Source organism: Anopheles aquasalis, chromosome 3 (genome assembly GCF_943734665.1).
Source record: "Anopheles aquasalis chromosome 3, idAnoAquaMG_Q_19, whole genome shotgun sequence".
NCBI lineage: Eukaryota > Metazoa > Arthropoda > Insecta > Diptera > Culicidae > Anopheles > Anopheles aquasalis.
In genome coordinates this window covers 5,238,401-5,255,000 of record NC_064878.1, presented here as the reverse complement: position 1 = coordinate 5,255,000, position 16,600 = coordinate 5,238,401, and the positions used below count along the sequence as shown (strand labels likewise).

General features: G+C 50.6%; 3 protein-coding genes across 3 annotated transcripts; all 3 read right to left on the bottom strand.

The window, feature by feature from the left end:
* Nucleotides 1–5,601: 5,601 nt before the first annotated feature.
* On the bottom strand, nt 5,602–10,318 carry LOC126579120 (uncharacterized). Its single transcript, XM_050242432.1, has 5 exons — nt 9,773–10,318; nt 9,369–9,694; nt 8,602–9,278; nt 6,094–7,009; nt 5,602–6,025 (listed from the first exon to the last, which is right to left on the bottom strand). The coding sequence occupies exons 1-5, from the start codon at nt 10,316–10,318 to the stop codon at nt 5,602–5,604; spliced, it is 2,889 nt and encodes a 962-aa protein (XP_050098389.1).
* A 1,302-nt stretch (nt 10,319–11,620) lies between these two features.
* On the bottom strand, nt 11,621–13,811 carry LOC126574717 (ufm1-specific protease 2). Its single transcript, XM_050235064.1, has 3 exons — nt 13,627–13,811; nt 12,407–13,571; nt 11,621–12,340 (listed from the first exon to the last, which is right to left on the bottom strand). The coding sequence occupies exons 1-3, from the start codon at nt 13,660–13,662 to the stop codon at nt 11,739–11,741; spliced, it is 1,803 nt and encodes a 600-aa protein (XP_050091021.1). The 5' UTR covers nt 13,663–13,811; the 3' UTR covers nt 11,621–11,738.
* Nucleotides 13,812–13,931: 120 nt separating this feature from the next.
* LOC126574716 (uncharacterized) lies at nt 13,932–16,566 on the bottom strand. The gene is made up of 3 exons (XM_050235063.1): nt 16,409–16,566; nt 16,132–16,326; nt 13,932–16,054 (listed from the first exon to the last, which is right to left on the bottom strand). Exons 1-3 carry the CDS (start codon nt 16,500–16,502, stop codon nt 14,211–14,213), a joined length of 2,133 nt encoding a protein of 710 aa, XP_050091020.1. The 5' UTR covers nt 16,503–16,566; the 3' UTR covers nt 13,932–14,210.
* Between the last annotated feature and the right edge of the window lie 34 nt (nt 16,567–16,600).

Here is a 16,600-nt window from a genome sequence, read left to right as displayed (position 1 = left end):
ATAGCTATATTTAATTAACGTGTAGCGTATATTTAAACGTGCAAATCAAAGAACAAAAACAAACCCTGTTAAGTAATGAAGTAATGATTGTGGAAAGTGAAATAAAGAAAAGAAACAAACAGCAAAGGTACAAGGAGTTCTCCGGTCATCTGGTTTTATTTGATTGTATGGTGCTTAAGGGGGCCAAGGTATGATTTTTTTTAACCCAAATTATTTTTTACATAGCAAGAATATTGTGCAAAGTGTTCATTGGATCCATCGAATCAAAACTGACAATGATATTGATTTTTGAAAAATTGCACCCATGCATGACAAAATGCAGCTTGATTGGCATTGAAACGCGTTTCTCTAAGCGCGTTAGCATAAAAACTAGTGGACCGATCGATTTGAAATTATGAACACATACTCTGCACACTATTTGCAGGATAACCCTGTCTAGTTTTCATTTAAAAAATTCACGCATTTTTAACAAAAAAATAAAACTCGTTTTTTGGGCACAATCGCAAATATCACCATTTATTAACCTTCAAACTGCCGCCAATAATTAAAAAATTGAAAAATCTACCAAAACTCGACGGAGCTGTCTGGATAAACTTATAATCTATGAAAAGAGTATGCATTTGTATTTTTCTGATGACCAATCACGGAGCTACGCTGGGTACAAGTTTTGCTTCGAATCAAAAGACTTGCCCCCTAAAGACTTAAGCGACGAACCCGGTTTGATCATGGTGTGATCACTTTTTCAGCTTCAAAATGCTGCCAAACATGGGAAAATTGGACATTCAACAAAAACTCAACGGATCTACTTAGATACACTTATAATCTTTGAAATGAACACTGAATTGCATATTTCAGATGGCTCATACCACGGCTACGATAGGTACCGGAAAATGTATCTGTTCGAAGACACGTCTTTCTTTTTTTTTTTTTTTTTTTTATTATATTATAGAGGTTTTAAACTTTAACAGTTCTTTCGCCTCTTACACGTCTTTCTAAATTTGATGCCATGGATGAAGTTTTTAATAAATCTCGCTCAAAACACATCCAAATATTGTGGAAAAGTTATAGTTTGATATTACATTCAGATAAATGAAAAAAGTTGAATGGATTCTCCACAAAAAATCGTTAAATATGCGCCATTTTCTGGCCCAAATTAACCTTGGCCTCACTTCCACCCTAAAAAGGGATTAAGTAAGTACATAACTGAATCGTTAAAAGTTTATTTAGTTCAAGTGTAGTTACATAATTGGCGCACTTCTATTAAACTAAGCTCGGCCAGGGGAAGTTTTGCTTGACCACCGAACGCAGCTGATGAAAGCTGGACAACGATATGAACATTCTGCACGTCCTGTAGCATGTATAATGTGTTGGGAAAATTTGAATGTTTGCTCAACTTTACAGGAATTCAAATATGCCACACCGGCATCGAAATACCTTCCCGATGCTGATGCTCTAGAGAGACCTTTTTGTTTGTGCCGCAAAAAAACACAATTCAGAACAGAAACAACGGGCTGCGGACCCAGAAAGATGCAATTCTAACGAATGGAGTTTCGGGCTACACCCCAGCCCATTCGCGTCATCGTCCATCGACCAACAAGCACTGGCGCAATGAAACACAAACTTTCATTACCATGCTGGCAGCACCGGGGTCGTAGTTAAGCCGATAAGATGCTCATAATTCAACAAACCTATAACAGGGCCCAGGGACCACTGGAAAGACCGACACCACCACCGACGCCTCACCAATTACTCTTCTCCCAAAACGAATCCTTGCAATCCCCGGTCCCGAACGAAAAAGCAGTAAACGAGAGGCAATGTTGCTGGTACTGGTGCTGCTGCTGCTACTGCAAACGATAAAATATCACTTCCCAGGGTATGCCTTCATCAGCAAGGTCTAGATAGTAACTCCTGAAGGCCATTATTCTGCCAGCGAGCAGCAGAAGCACCATCAACCGCAACGTGTCTGCCGGGCTGACCGAAATCAAATTACATAATGCTGCAGTGGTTTTTCGGGCGGGATTGTTCATCTCGCCCTCAACCCTCCCATCGGTGGCCTCCATTGTCGATGAATAGGTGCTGGTGGTGATCCTGTATTTTGCCAACGACGACGACGACGACGTCGACGATGATGATAAGCAATCGTTCCCGGAACACCCGGAAGCCGTAAGCACCGAGATCAGGGAAGCAAATTCCAAAACCAGTAACCAGAATGGCAGAGCAAAGAGTTGCCAGCTGGTGCCTCTTGGTGCCGGTGTCGTTGAACAGAACGGAAGGCAATATTCCTTTGCCACAATGACAAGACGTGGTCGCATGTTGTTCAAGCAGATAAGCCTGAAAAATGCATTCTTAGTAGAATTGCATTGTGATGGCTCTGACCATCCCATGGACAAAGCATCAAATCGTCCCCGTGGGGAAACGGGTTTTAAATGGATTTGCTCACCTCGCTCGCAGGAGAATGATGGATTTCACACACTGTCGATACTGGTGTGTCTCGGTGATACCTTCCATCTACAAGCCACCCAAAAACCACCGGCTGGAAGTGCATTTTCAAAGGAGATGCCATTCACCACTCCACAACAACACGGCACCGCCGACACGACAATGGCTTAGAGGATACGCCATTTCCGCTTTCTGCACAAAAACACGGCGGGCACGGCTTCTAGCAATAAATCTCGAGCCATTCAGCATGCACCACCCGCGTGGTCCTCTGCACCGGCATCTGCATTTCATTTTTTAGCGAAAATAAATGAATGCAGCATATTTTTTTTCGCTTTCGCAACCACCCCTTTCGGCGGGCGGAACATCTGGCGGCGGTTCGCACACATACACATTAAGGGGTATGTGCTTTCGCTCTACTTCCTTTTGCTGGAAATGGATGATGAATGAGTTTGGTCGCTTTTTTGTGATCCCGCCCAAAGGGTACGTACCGGTATCACACAGGCCCTCTGGAAGCAACCTGCGATCCTTGTAAATGTTTCTTGTTCTATTCTCATCCGTGCGCGAATGAGTGGCCGTATGCCATGAGTGAATGCTTACAAAACCAACGAACGTTAGATAAGAATCTTAAGGTCGACCAGAGTGGCGCTAATGGAACAGTGTCTCTTTGTAGTCCCGTTAATGCTCGTACCCAAGCTGGTGGCACTGTAAAATAGCAATACTGTTACTGGCATAATGGCCGCAAGTCAAGTAGCCACCAACAAAACACCTGCTAGCGCTCACGGGACCTCTATGCGCCGGCTACAACCGAGAAGGGACCGCTCTCAATGCGCCCTGTCGAAGCTGTCAAGCCCGAACCGAGATGGCGATGCTGACAAGGATGCCCGGTTCGATCCGCACCCGGATGACGAACGACGAAAGCGTTGGTTTCCGGCTTCACCGACACCATCTATCCCATCTTCAATACCTTCCCGGCTCGAACTGTGATGAAATATCGAATTTCAATTCACACGACGGCCGAAGCCCGGTGCTCACCTCAACGAAGAAACTTTTTTCACTTCCGCCAAATCAAAAACCAAAGCCAGAACTCACCGAGCGAAAGGCAACTGGACGTACTGCGAGGGCATTACTTTTTAACTATTTGTGAAATGGCTCAACAATGGCTTTCTGGCTGTCTATGGGGCACTCTGTCGCCTCATATTTTGAAGGGTGGTGGATCGCACAAAGCGTTTTTACACTGATACCAGTGACCACATATCCGACAAATGACTACCAAACATTCGGCCACTAGCCTTGGCATGGAGTGAAAGCACGTGCCGACGAGCTGATGACGTTTCGAGCACGTCACCTGGCCACACTGATAGGTTCCGTTATCTGAGGCTGACGTGAAACACGTGTGGTCGGTAGCGAGACCGGCTTCCGGCGGTAAGCGGACGTGCAATGATCCCTCGTTATTTTGTCTCCATTTTTGGCAATAACGAGTAGTGCAATTCTCTCTAGTAATGGATTATTCTGGAGTTGTTGGATTGATCAATGGACCGCAAACAGCAGCACTCAACGCTCGCCAAGCTATGCAATACTTTCACGCTATTTCAACATTAATTTCCACATCATAGTATGTCAGCTATATGTGTTTATGGTAAACGAGTCATCGAGCGCATTTATTGTATCACTTGAAGGTTCAAATGGAGTGGTATAAGCTCAGCAAGCGGTTTCGACCCCCCCCCCCCCCTGCCCGGTACCGATTGATCAATATTATTCCAATTTCCAGCGAAACCACTCGCCAACCTCTCGAAATGAAATTCCAAGCATAACACGACAATTCCACAGGCTGGTACACCATCCCTGGCCATGGGTTCCAGTGCACGAGCACGTGAATTTGGTTCCATGTGTTTATTTGCTGCCGGTGGAGCTGGAGGTTAGGTTAGGCCCTGGCTTTGACAACAGAGAACTCCCGTTGGCCCCCCCGGGTTCACCGCTCCCCGGTATCCAGAGTTCACCTCAGCGCCTTGATATCAAATTATTGCTTCCAGTTCCAGTTCTTCCGTTCAGATTGCACTAGGCTGCTGCTGCTACTGCTGCCAGGGCAACGCTGTGTGCATCGTTACCGATATATTGAAGGCCGCAAACAGAAGCATCCCGAGCGTAACCATGCTGCTCCCTGCTGGTGATACCCCCAGGGGGGAGAATGCTGATTCTGGAACTGCAGCCGAACTGCTGATGCTGCTGCTGCTGCTGTTGCTGCTGTTGCCACTACACCACATGACCGTCACCAGTTCGGCAAGCAAATAAGTCAACTCTAACGTGACCGATGTCAGGTGTAGCGCAATGTGTGGCATAACCAACCAGCGTTGTTCCTGGGAACAAATGGGGGGGGGGGGGGGGGAAGAAACAAAAGAGACCATCGGTTAGTGGTTAGGTGTGAGGCCACTTCATCGTCGCTCGGTTCACCGGTACCGTCACAAGCCCAACGATGGTGGCTCCGTTCGCGACGGCGGATAGCAACGATACAACCAGTGCCAGCTTGATGCGCAGATGTTCGGGAATGTGGTGCAGGTGACGCCAGCTCATGCGTTGCTGCCAGCCGGCACACGTCACCAGTCCGTGCAGCAGCAGCACCTGGAAGCATGTGGAATGTGCCCGGGGGCTCTTATTAGCTAGCAGCCAAACGACCAACGACGACACTGACAGGGAGCACCACGATACGCTACCGGTTCGATGACATTAATCAGTGCGACATACCAACGGAGTAGATGCGCTACCTTCGGTGCACTCAACGCGGTCAACCATTCGTCAACGAACGGTGGAACGAACGGCCACACTGGCTGAGGTTGCTGTTGATTGGTTGTGCGGTCCAGTGGCACATTCCAGCGACCGTCGGACGAATCCTTCGTAGCGCAGTAGTCCCGCCAGCAACAATCGAACAGCATTGCGGGGGAGAGAGAGACAGGATTGCGGCCAAAAACACACCAGCACTCCACCAGCGATTGCGTGGAGAGGGTATGGTTGCGGTGTTACTGCTACTCTCGTGCGATACCCATTTTGAAGCTTGCTACGATCTCGAGCGTACCACAAACAATGTTGACAACCTGCGCACTGTTAGTAGTAGGCCTTTATTGTTCTAACCAATTCCGTGGTGATGCAGTGCACCAACCAGGGAACGTTTCACATAAAACTCAACAGTTCCTGCACATTCTCTCCAGGCATCCCACCATCGTCAGCATCACTTTGTATTACAGATTGCGTTCGGGCGCCCGAGAGCGCTTCCAGATGTTCTAACCGCTGCACCAGCGCCAGTGCCCGTTCAATGATGCCATTCAGATACGATACCATACGCTCGAGAGTTGTCTGCGAAAGCGGCTCGACAGCATCGGTTTCTGGGGCCGATGGTGGAAACGTTGCCGTTTGCACACTTTCCACCATCGAATTCTGCCGATACGGCGTGGTAGGCTCGCTCGAATCACGCGGTGATTCATCGGTCGCAGACTCTTCATCGTCCACTGGATTGAGCTTGGGCTTCATTTGCTCGATGCACATCGCCAGTACGTTGTTGAACTGTTCGCCATCCTTGCAGCGATGCTGATGGAATCTGCAAAATTCGACGAAAAGAAGTATCCAATCAATGAAAAGAAATAAAGGTGTAAATTGTGAACCTACCTGCCATCTTGGTACGTGTAGTACACACTCGGATCCTGGGTGTCGGCGTAGCGACCATCGGGACCACAAACGGAACCACCGGCATCCTCCCTTTCCTGCAGAGTGCTTTGGGCCGTTCTCCACAGTGCCCTGAACAACGGGTACGATCCTCGATCACAGACATTGTCCGCATCGTCGTAGTTGAGCAGCATCAGCACCCCACGGGCACCGAGCTGTTTCGCCTGGTTCGTACGCCGCTCCACCGTCTGCTCATCGTCGTACACGATCGCACCCTTTCCACTGAACAGAGAGCAGAGCGAATCCGTGCCCGCGCTACCACACTTTGCCCGGCGGTCACCTAAAAGCTCACAAACCTGACCGTACGATAGCACCCCAACGCGGTTCCGTGGTTGCAGCGAGCGCGAGTTACGATAGTTGCTTGGATTGAACACGATGCCCACGGTTAGCACGCTGAGCACGATCTTCTGTACGTTCAGGCCCTGCCGTACTAGCTGGCGAATCGGCTCGATGGTGTAATCTCGCACGGTAAACTCACCGGACTCGCCCAAGCTGGAGGGTGCCGTATCAACCCCAATGACGCTCACCATATCCAGCTGATCATTGAACGATTGGAGCAGTAGCTTCGATCCACCCAGTGACTGGCATCCGATCGTGGTACTGACGAGGTATTTGCTGCCGAGCAGTGATCGCAATGCGCGCAAAAACTGTCCATATCGGATGTGCCCGTAATCGTCGAGTGGCGCAACGTCGTAGTCTAGATCAACACCATCGAGCCCATTGTCCCGGAGCACGATGCCAATCCGCTCGGACAGGGGACCATGCGTGGCGGTAGCGCTAACATTCAGGGGTAGCGCGATCGTAAGCAGCACATCCGCCTTCGGACTGCTCCGCTTCATCTCGTTTATCCGTGACAGTTCTGCGCAAGGACAACAAGAACGCACAATGTACAACACACGACCGGGAACAGGAGAACCAAGGTGCCCCAGCTACTTACCAACGTTGGATAGAATTGTACTCCTGCTGATGTCAAACAGTGCACTATTGACGATGAAGGTCCTGCAACGACGAAGCTGCTCAGACAACCGTACACCGATCGGCTGTTGTAGTTGCATCTGACAAACGATGTCCAATGTTTGGCCAGTGCCCAGCACGAAAGCCAACCCCAACACTATGCTCCGGATCAGCATCGTCTGACTAGACTGCTTCCAAATGGCTATTGCTCAAGAACACTCCAACACGAGAGTGATCTATTGCTTTTAAAGACTCGCCGATGCGCCGCGCCCACGTGAGAACGTGGCCATTTGACTAGTCGTGTGATAAGACCGTGGCTGTGAATTGCATCTCCAGACACATGGTTCGACCGATCTACCGCGCTATGAGTATCAAGTACTGGGGCCCCCTCCATGTCTCAAAATGGATCCGATGCGATGCTTCTATTGACGCCACATTTGGTGGCAATTTGGGGTCGATCGATTTCGGAGTTATGTCCCAAAAAGCATGCACAACCAAACAACCATTACGGAATCCATTATTCCCTGTTCCAGCACGCTGGCGATAAATCTCCCAGGCTCCCTGTCCCGGACGCCAATGCTCACAATGGACGAGCCCCTTGCGAACGCATCGTCTTAATGAAATGGAACCAATTCATGAATATTTAAGCTCATGTCCTGCCGCTATCGTCCGTGTCCGTGCACAGCAGGGAGCAGTGGTGAGCTCGGAGGGTGATTTCAATTTGAGAACTGTCGGCAGCGGCCACAGCAAATCCGAGACAAACAAACAGACAGCAATCCATGGGGGAAGAGCCATGATTCATTTACAACTTCGCTTCGCAGGCTCGGTCCCCCGTGATTGCCATTTTCAGTTCCGTCGTGGTCCAGCTGTCGTGTCCTGAGACGGTGATGATCTTGAACACGGTACCATGACTTATTGTTTGAAAAACGATGCATCATCTGCGACTCCCTTTTTTTTCGGTGAATGTCAAACAAATTGTCGCTGAATTATCTCCAGTGTTTTTTAACGAATTCATGATCCTTTTCTTAGTGGAAAAAAGAAATAGCACGAATACCGATGCGAACAACGTAAGGGTGATCAGGGATTCCCTGTTGAACAGTGACGACAGATCGAGCAAGATACCGAGCACTGCATCGTAATCGAAGAAACTGTTTATGTGGGCTAAAGACAGCAGTTCAGAACAGGTAAGTAAGGAATAGTTGTGTTTGGATAGTTAGAGAGCTTTATTTGAAGGCAATTCTCGTTCTAGCGAGTGATTTGGAGAAAGCGGGCTAAGCAAGCAAAAACATTGAGGTATAACAGGTCCATCCGAGACGGGTGGTTTTCATCTAACGATCTGTATCATGTACTTGGAATTTTATTTACGAACACTACCAGCAATGGCACCAGCACCATTAACAAGGCCAGTACCAGGAACAGCAGCTTGGGCAACGTTAGGGAGTGTGCCAGGAGCACCAGGACCAGCACCAGGACCACCACCAGCACCAGCAACTGCACCAGCACCAGTAGCACCAGGCGGAGAGAGCAGATTCAACGCTCCAGCTCCTGTTAGGTTCAATAGATTACCACCGCCGCCGCCGCCGCCCAACAAACTGTTGAGCAGGTTTATGAGCGTATGAAGCAAGTTGCTCAGGATGTTACCATCCTTGTTCAAACCATCCATGGTACCCTTCGTGATATCGATTGAGCCCTTTCCGCCCAAGATCGAGATGAGCAAACCGTTGATCGCATCGACCAGCTGCTTCAGCAGCGGTTTCAACGGAGTAATAAAGTCGGAAATAGTTTTCACCAGATCATCTACTCCGATCTTCACGATGAGATCGATAAAGTTGGAAAATTGAGCCATCTGAGTGCTGTTGAACAGCTTGGTCAAGTTCCCTAGAAGATCGCAACAGCACACCGAACAGTTGCCAAGATTGTTGTTGTTGTTGCCGCCACCACCACCACCACCATTGTTGCCGCCACCACCGTTGGTGTTGTTGCCACCAATGCAGAGGCAAGGGTTGGTCGGATTGATGGGGAAGGGAATCGGGTAAGGGACGGGCGCCAGTCCCGGAGGCAAGGCACCGCTCACGACGCACGTCGTCTGGTTGCAGTTCACCGTCAGGAACGGCTGGCAGCTGCTCTGGCACAGATCGAACGAGTGTCCCGGCGGGCAATGATGTGTCGTTGTGCTGTGGAAGAAGGAAGAAAGCGAAGAAGGTAATGTAGGAAGACTGCTTAAAGCGGCACCGGTCCACCCGGCAGACCCAAAGGGTTCTTACTAGCCATTGTCGCAGGTGTAGTACTGGCCGCAGTCACGGGTGTCACGCACGAAGCCCCGGAAGCTACACTCCGCATCACGGCACAGATGATCGAGTACCTTGCGCAGCAGCGGGTACGGACCTTCGCCGCACACGTTGTTCACATCGTCCTGGTCAACCTGCACGACCGCACCGAACAGACTCTGCTGCTGGATGTGGTTCAGTGTCTCGCTGAGGGCATGATCCGCTCCGGTTAGCGGACAGTTCAGCTGCGACGGGAACGGAGTGGTCAGCAGGATGCGTTGCCGTTGCAATCCCAGCGACAGTGCGTTCGACAAGGTGGATGACTGCGGTGAAGATGGAAGGTAGAGAGTGTATGTAGTGGAATACCAATAAGATGCGCCCCCCGGGGCCATTTCGCTTACCTGAACGTGCTGGTTGATCACGACGTAATCGGCACATCGGTTGAGCTGTCCGATCAGCTTCAGATCCGGCTGGCAACTGTGCAGCGTCACCATGATGACGTAGGTGTTGCCCAGGAAGTTGCGCAGCTGCTCGATGAAGCTCGCGTACGTGTGCTGGCTGACGTGGGCCTGCATCGGATCACACTGCAGATCCAGCCCCTTGAAGCCGCTCTTCTGCAGCTGCTTCGCGATCGTTTCCACCAGCGTGTCGCGTCCCTTGGCGGTCGCGATCATGTTGCCAAAGTATTCGCACGAGCTCGGTCCCCCGTACAGCGAGAACAGCCGGTTGCGATTTTCGCTCTGGAACACCGTGGAATCCGCGTTCTGGGTGCTCTCCACCGGGTACACCTCGTACAGGCACTCCTTCAGCGCGTGGCTGTTTCCGATCCGCAGTGGATCGCGCACACGACAGATCACGCCACACTTCTTGGCCTCACTGACGCCCAGGACCAGCACCATCACCACCACCACGCAGACCGCCCATCGCTGCACTATCCTAGGAACCATCTTGAAATCCGGAACCCGACACTACGCGGAACAGGATCGCCGCTCTTCAGTATATCTATCCAAAGTCCAATTCAAGTCCAACACTTTTGCCCAAGCGTTCTCAACACTTGCCAACAGATTCCGATTCAAACAGCACACTTTCTCCGAGGGACACAAACACGGGGTGTCGACGGCGTTCGTCGCTCGTCGTCCACGCAAACCACTTCTCTTCTGTTCGACTGCCCGATGCGCTCTGTACACCCCTTTGACGCACGTTGGCCATCTTATATAACCCTCCCGGGTCCCGGGTCCCGGGCCGTGTGCAGATAAAGACCGCACACGGTAACCAAGCCAAACGGTACACCTTATCGGCTCGGATGAGCTCGGTAAAATACAACACGCACCACGGCAAAAAGTTGCAAATTTTCACGCAACGCAACACCGCCGCTTGGTGATACGCGGCCATCTTGCCACCGCTGGGCGAAACGGGGCATCATCCAACATCCGAAGTTGTTTGCACCGTTGCTTTGGTTAAGGAACGTGATCGTTCGTTCGGAATGCAGGATGTTTGTAATGATCAGCCCGCGTCCAATCCTAGCGAGGCTGGAGGTTATTGTGAGAATTGCTCGACTCTCGACAAAGAGAATTCACACGACATCTTCAATCGACGGCGGAAGAGGGAGCGCTGGTGCTGTGGATATCAAAGACATCCCACGGTGGCCCTTCCCTGCCGATAGAGAAACCGCCCATCAGCACGTGAAGCGGAATTGTTTTGTGTCTCCGCGATGACCGCGTGCTACTCGGAGTTGAGCGATTGCGCAACAGTCACTGAAATTGGAGTCGCTCTGTACCACACAGATACTTCCGCAAAAAATAAAAGTTATTCGATCGTCCTTGTAGTTGTCTTAATTTGTGTGTTCAGAACGAGAACAGGCCATCCAGTCACATGTCGCCGGAGCATTCAAGAATTCTGCTACACGTGCCAGTTCAGGTTAGCATACCGTTGTGCGTGCCATGTTACAGGTGCTGCTCAAAAGTAAATTTACGAAAGAGAACAAATCGTACGTGTTACGACGCTACCCTGTGTTTCCAAAACATCCTTATCTTTTAGTTACTGCTGCGCTTATGATGGCCACTTGTCTACAGCACCAACCGTAGTGGACGAATGTGTTACATCAGATTCTTTAGTAGCAGACCATGGCCGCACGCTGTTAGCCGTGTTTCTGAGGTGAACCATAACCGAACGCAAGGAGATTAATCGAATACCGAGTGTTAGTTCAAGTATCAGTGAAAGCCTTCGAAACAGCTGTTACCAAAGGAGTGTAATATAAGGAAAAGTGTAAATAATCTTTATTAAAAATCATATGAAACGGCAACAGTACGCATAAACCTTTGTTCCCACAGCCGCTCAACAGTCAACCGTGTCTTCGTCGCACCCACCTCACACCATCGCTGGCCGCTGGGGCATGCATAGGTTGTAGTACGAAGTTTTGTCCCAGAACTCTCCTCCCTTCCAGCCACACCAACCCTTCGACAGTACCGTGCCCAGTTCGTCCGCTCCGGTGTAGTGTGGATCGAGAATGAGGAACTTTGTGCGCCCCTCGTCGTCAGCATCGACCGACACACCGAGTATTGTGTGCGCCAGCACACCACCACCGATCATAATCGGAGTGCCTTGTATCTGGAAATGGTGAACCAACTCGCGGCCACGCATCGCGAGCTCCGCACCAGACGAAACGTGCATGATGCGAGAATCGACCCCGACGAACTCGTTCAGGCAGATGGACACCTCCGTCGAACCGATCCACTGGCGTGACCCGACAAAGCCCTGCTGCTTGTCACCGACTCGGACCAAACACTTTTGAATCTCCGTGTGCGTGGGTATCGTCGGTGGTCCTGTACTGTAGCCCTGCAGATTGAACCAAGAAATGAGCGTTTGTAGGGAGCGGTACGCACAGCCCCAGCCCTTATCATCGAAGTTATCCTGCATATAATGATGGTACGTGTAGATACCATCAACCACCGCCGTCACACCGTCGGGATCTACGAAAAGGGGCAAGGAAACGATTAATTAGATTGATGAATAGAACGAGCTGAACAGCTACTTACAAGGAACGGCCAACGTTTGGTGAGGATTCTGTAAAATGCCGCTCGATTGGAAACGATAAGCATTACCCTTACGGAAGTAGGGTCTATTCGCTGGGAGGAAAAACTCCTTGTGCAATGCGGCCCGCTTCCGCTGCAAGTACGCATCCGATTCCGACGGTTCATCGCCAACCGAGTAGACACACGTCACGAAGTGACCCAATTCGCGTGGCATAAAGTGAAAGCACTTTGAAGCGTAGCAACGCTTCTGCTCCCGCAGCTGCTCTAGCAATGCCTGCTCGATGAGCTCGAACGATCGGACAGCACTGTGCGCCAGATAGCGATGCAGATCCTGCATCTTTGTGCTACCGTGGGCAACAGTGAGGAAGTCCAGCTGTATCGGTATCTGCACAATCTGTCCCTCGTTCCGGTTGTCGATCGTAACGTTGCATGCTTCCCGGCGTAGCTGCATGTCCCACTCGTGGTTCGATTTGCGCATCAGCGTCTCCACATCGATCACCCGGTATCCCGTTAGGATGGACTTCTCTTGATTGGTCGCTTTCTTGGACGCTTTCACCGGAACTCCCGGTACACCGAATCCGTCGTCCCGTTCAGCGGTTGGAGCCGTCACCAGGCCGTATAGTGCTTCGACACTCTCATCGGCCCGCACTCCCTGCACACGCTGCTGGCTTAGCAGAACGTCTGGCGCAGCGGGAACCCGGAATGCCACACATCCCGTTTCGAAATGCTTCCGCAATCGCACCGCATTTTCGGTAACCGATTTCTCCGATTGCTCACACACCAGTGACACGGTGCACCGCAGGCGTAGGACAAACAGCTCGCGGAATAGCTGCCCCTCCAGAATGATCTTAAACGGGACCGTCTTCAGTCGGTTGTTTTCGTAGAAAAACGCCTCCAGCGATTGAGCATCTCCAGGAGTCGGTAGAAGCAGCAAAACGGAACTGGCCTCTCCGGCTGCGCCGCTCATGAACGTTTCCGCATCGTCACACGGGCCGATCCGGAGCCACCCGGTTCGTTCGATCCGGCAAGGGAGATTCGGATGTTCCACCGCCTCGCCTACGCCACCTGGCGCTTCCGTTTTGCTGAACCCGAGCACGGTGAGCACACCATCTCCGCCAGAAACTCCGTGCAGCTGTGCGGTGACCGGTTCCTTGATCGCCGTTATCCGCTGAAATGGTGGACAGTTAGTGCATGTCCTCGAGGATTGATTCGGCTTTTCCTACCTTAATTACAATCTCGGAGATCTGCAGGCTTTTCATTGCGGATTTGTGGACGTGTTGTTTTCGTTGGCCAGCTGGTTGCTGTCAAAATGTCTAAGGACGACTGACAGCATCGATGCTGTCGGTTGCTGTCGGTTGGTTTGAACTTGAGCGGCGGCGGGAAAATCCGCCACGTGATTGCTTGGAATTTGTTGAATTTATCGACATTCATCCAGTCCCATGCTTTCGATTAAAAGGAATGTAACTGCAAATAGTACCGAAGCAGTACACTGAGTTTTGAAAATTGAAAACCAAAGTCTTTATTTTTTACTTGAGAAAAAAAGGTCTTAAATGTACTATCCATGATTGTTTCACAAAGAATGCGCCCTACCAGGCCTGGAAGATGCCAGAACCCAGAACTTTATCTCACATTTGCACGTCGCACTTCCTGTTATGCGGGTATTTTCCCTACCCCGAGTGCACGGATCGGTTATCGCAGCGGCGGGGGTGTTGCGGTTGCCACCAGACGACCCTTTGCCATCAACAAACGACCGAGGCCGAGCGAGCATCAGCACGATTGCTCTTCCGCTGCTTCGCTTATCACACACTCAAAGTAAGGTCGCCTTCATGTCCTCGTCATAAGGTTTAACGTATTTATCGTATGATTTCTTTCCCCTGGGTTTGCTGCCGTTGGCGCCAGCTCCGTCGTCGTCCGACGAGTCACCATCGGTCGCTTCCTCCGTTGAGGGATTTCGTCCTGCTGAGACTTTTGACTTCCCCTCCGTGCCCTTTCTGCCGTCAGGCTGCTCCTGTGGTTCCACCCCTTCACTCACCGAGGTAATATTGAAGTCCAGGTCTTCGTCGCCCGCCAGAAATCGGATATCTTCGACGAACTTTTTCTGAGACTTTTCTTTTAGCCGCGAGAGTACATCGGTACGGGAGCGGCGCACTTGATAAATGACGAAGGCTAGAACCGCTACGAATAGTAATACTGCCGCTCCAGACCAAAGAAAAGCTACCGGGAATCGTTTGGCCGGCTGAATGTTCTGCGCTGCGATAGAAAGATCAATGTTCCTAACAATGGAATAAATCGTTGGTTCAGCCTCCGATACAGTCGTGCTGTCGGTAGTGGTTTCTGTGATCGCTACTGTGGTTGGAATGGTCCGAGGAATCGGTTTCGCCGTAGAGGTTGTTGTCAAAACGCGTGTCCGTGGGGTCATCGGAACGAATCCGGTCCTTCCAGGACTTTTCGTGGTCGTCGTCCTTGGCGTCGTTGTCGTCGTTGTTGTCGTCGTCGTCCTTGTAGAAGGTATTCTGGTGGAGGTGGATGTTGTACGCAAAGCTGTACTTGTTCTGATTGTTGATGGCTTTGTGGTCGTTGAGGTCACCGTAGTAGAAGATGTAGTACTAGTTGTAGAAGCCGTGGTGGTAGTACTTATCGAAGGAGTAGTGAAAGTCACCGGATCCGCTTTCACTGTAGTAGAGGTCGATGGTACGGTGGCTGCGGTAGATGAGGCTGGCTTAACTTCCTCATTCGGAACCACCTCAAAGACACATCGTTCACGGTAATCAGGACAGCACGTGTCGTTCGTAACGCAATCCTCATTGCAGTCACAAAGGGCGATCGTGTCGTTTATAAACACGGTATGCAATATGCTGCTACCACAGCGGTTTTCACAGGTTTCTATCTTCACCGGAATCTTTGCCACATCCGTCGGTGGCTCTTCGGGATTGTCCAAACCATCGTCTAGCCCCGCACGGCAGATTTCACCCTGCAGCAAACTCACATCGTCGATCGCGATATCACTCTTGTACCGATTACCGAGCGATGCCTCGAACACAATCTGGAACCGCTCTTCTTGCTTCGGAATATCGATGTTACCCTCGTGCCACACATTTTTCTGGTTGCCCCGCTGTTCGAACAGTGGCTTAAGATCGTACAAATCACTGTTTATCGGTTTAACAAACACCCGCAACGTACCCACGGTTTCACCGTACATATGATAGTAGAACTGAAAGCAAGCGTTCTGGCCATATTCCGGCTCGTATATTGGCGATATCAGGCGGGCGGTATCGTTCGTGAACTGTTCGTTTGAATCAACGATCATGTAATGGCCTGCTTTCGGTTGCATCTTTGTGTGATCATACTTGGGTCCGGTACGCAATGCACGGGGATTGAGAGTGCCATCGCTGCGCTTCCAGTCGAAGTCATGCAGAGCATCATTCGTCCAGCCGCACCATGATTCCGCTTCGAAATCACACGTTGTCGGCGTCATCGCATCGGTTCGCCGGCATATGCCGATTGGCCGATCCCAGTGCGTCCCGTTGCAGTACGTATTCTTTGCACCAGCCAGTTCCGTAAGTTCGAAGCACGACAGCCAAGCAGAGGCCTTATTTGCTTCGTATAATATGTAGCCCGATTCCACGTCCGGTAGCTTTGGGCAGCCAGGTTCTATTGCGTTAGAACAAATCCCAAAATATCCGTTATTGATTAGTTTCCGATGCTCCGCTGGAAAATACACCACTTACTCGCGCAAACCGGCACCGTCGTATCCCAGCGTCCATTTTGGCAATTTGAATAGCGATTGCCTATTAGCTTGAAGCCAATCATACAATCGTACCGTATCATGCGCCCTCGGTTGCGAATTTTGGCCTCACCGTTTGGAAAGTAGGGTATTGAACATTGTGGCGTCAGTTGACGCGTTAAGGGTCGCCTGGGACTCGCTAGCAAACCGAGAAAACGATCTCATGTAAAACGTTGCTCTTTTCTTCACAAAAAATTCTTCTCCTCACTACAGATACTCACATCCGGCACGGGAAGAAAGCTGTGCCTCACAAATCACGATCAGCAGCCCCCACACCAAGAAAATCAAATTCTGCCCCCCAGGACTCCTCAACATTTTGGCGATGCTTTTGGCGTTGCCTTCACGAACCGTACTCCACAACGATGCCAAGCAAACTAAAGATAAATTCTTGCTCACTAGCTCAGCCAGTGCGC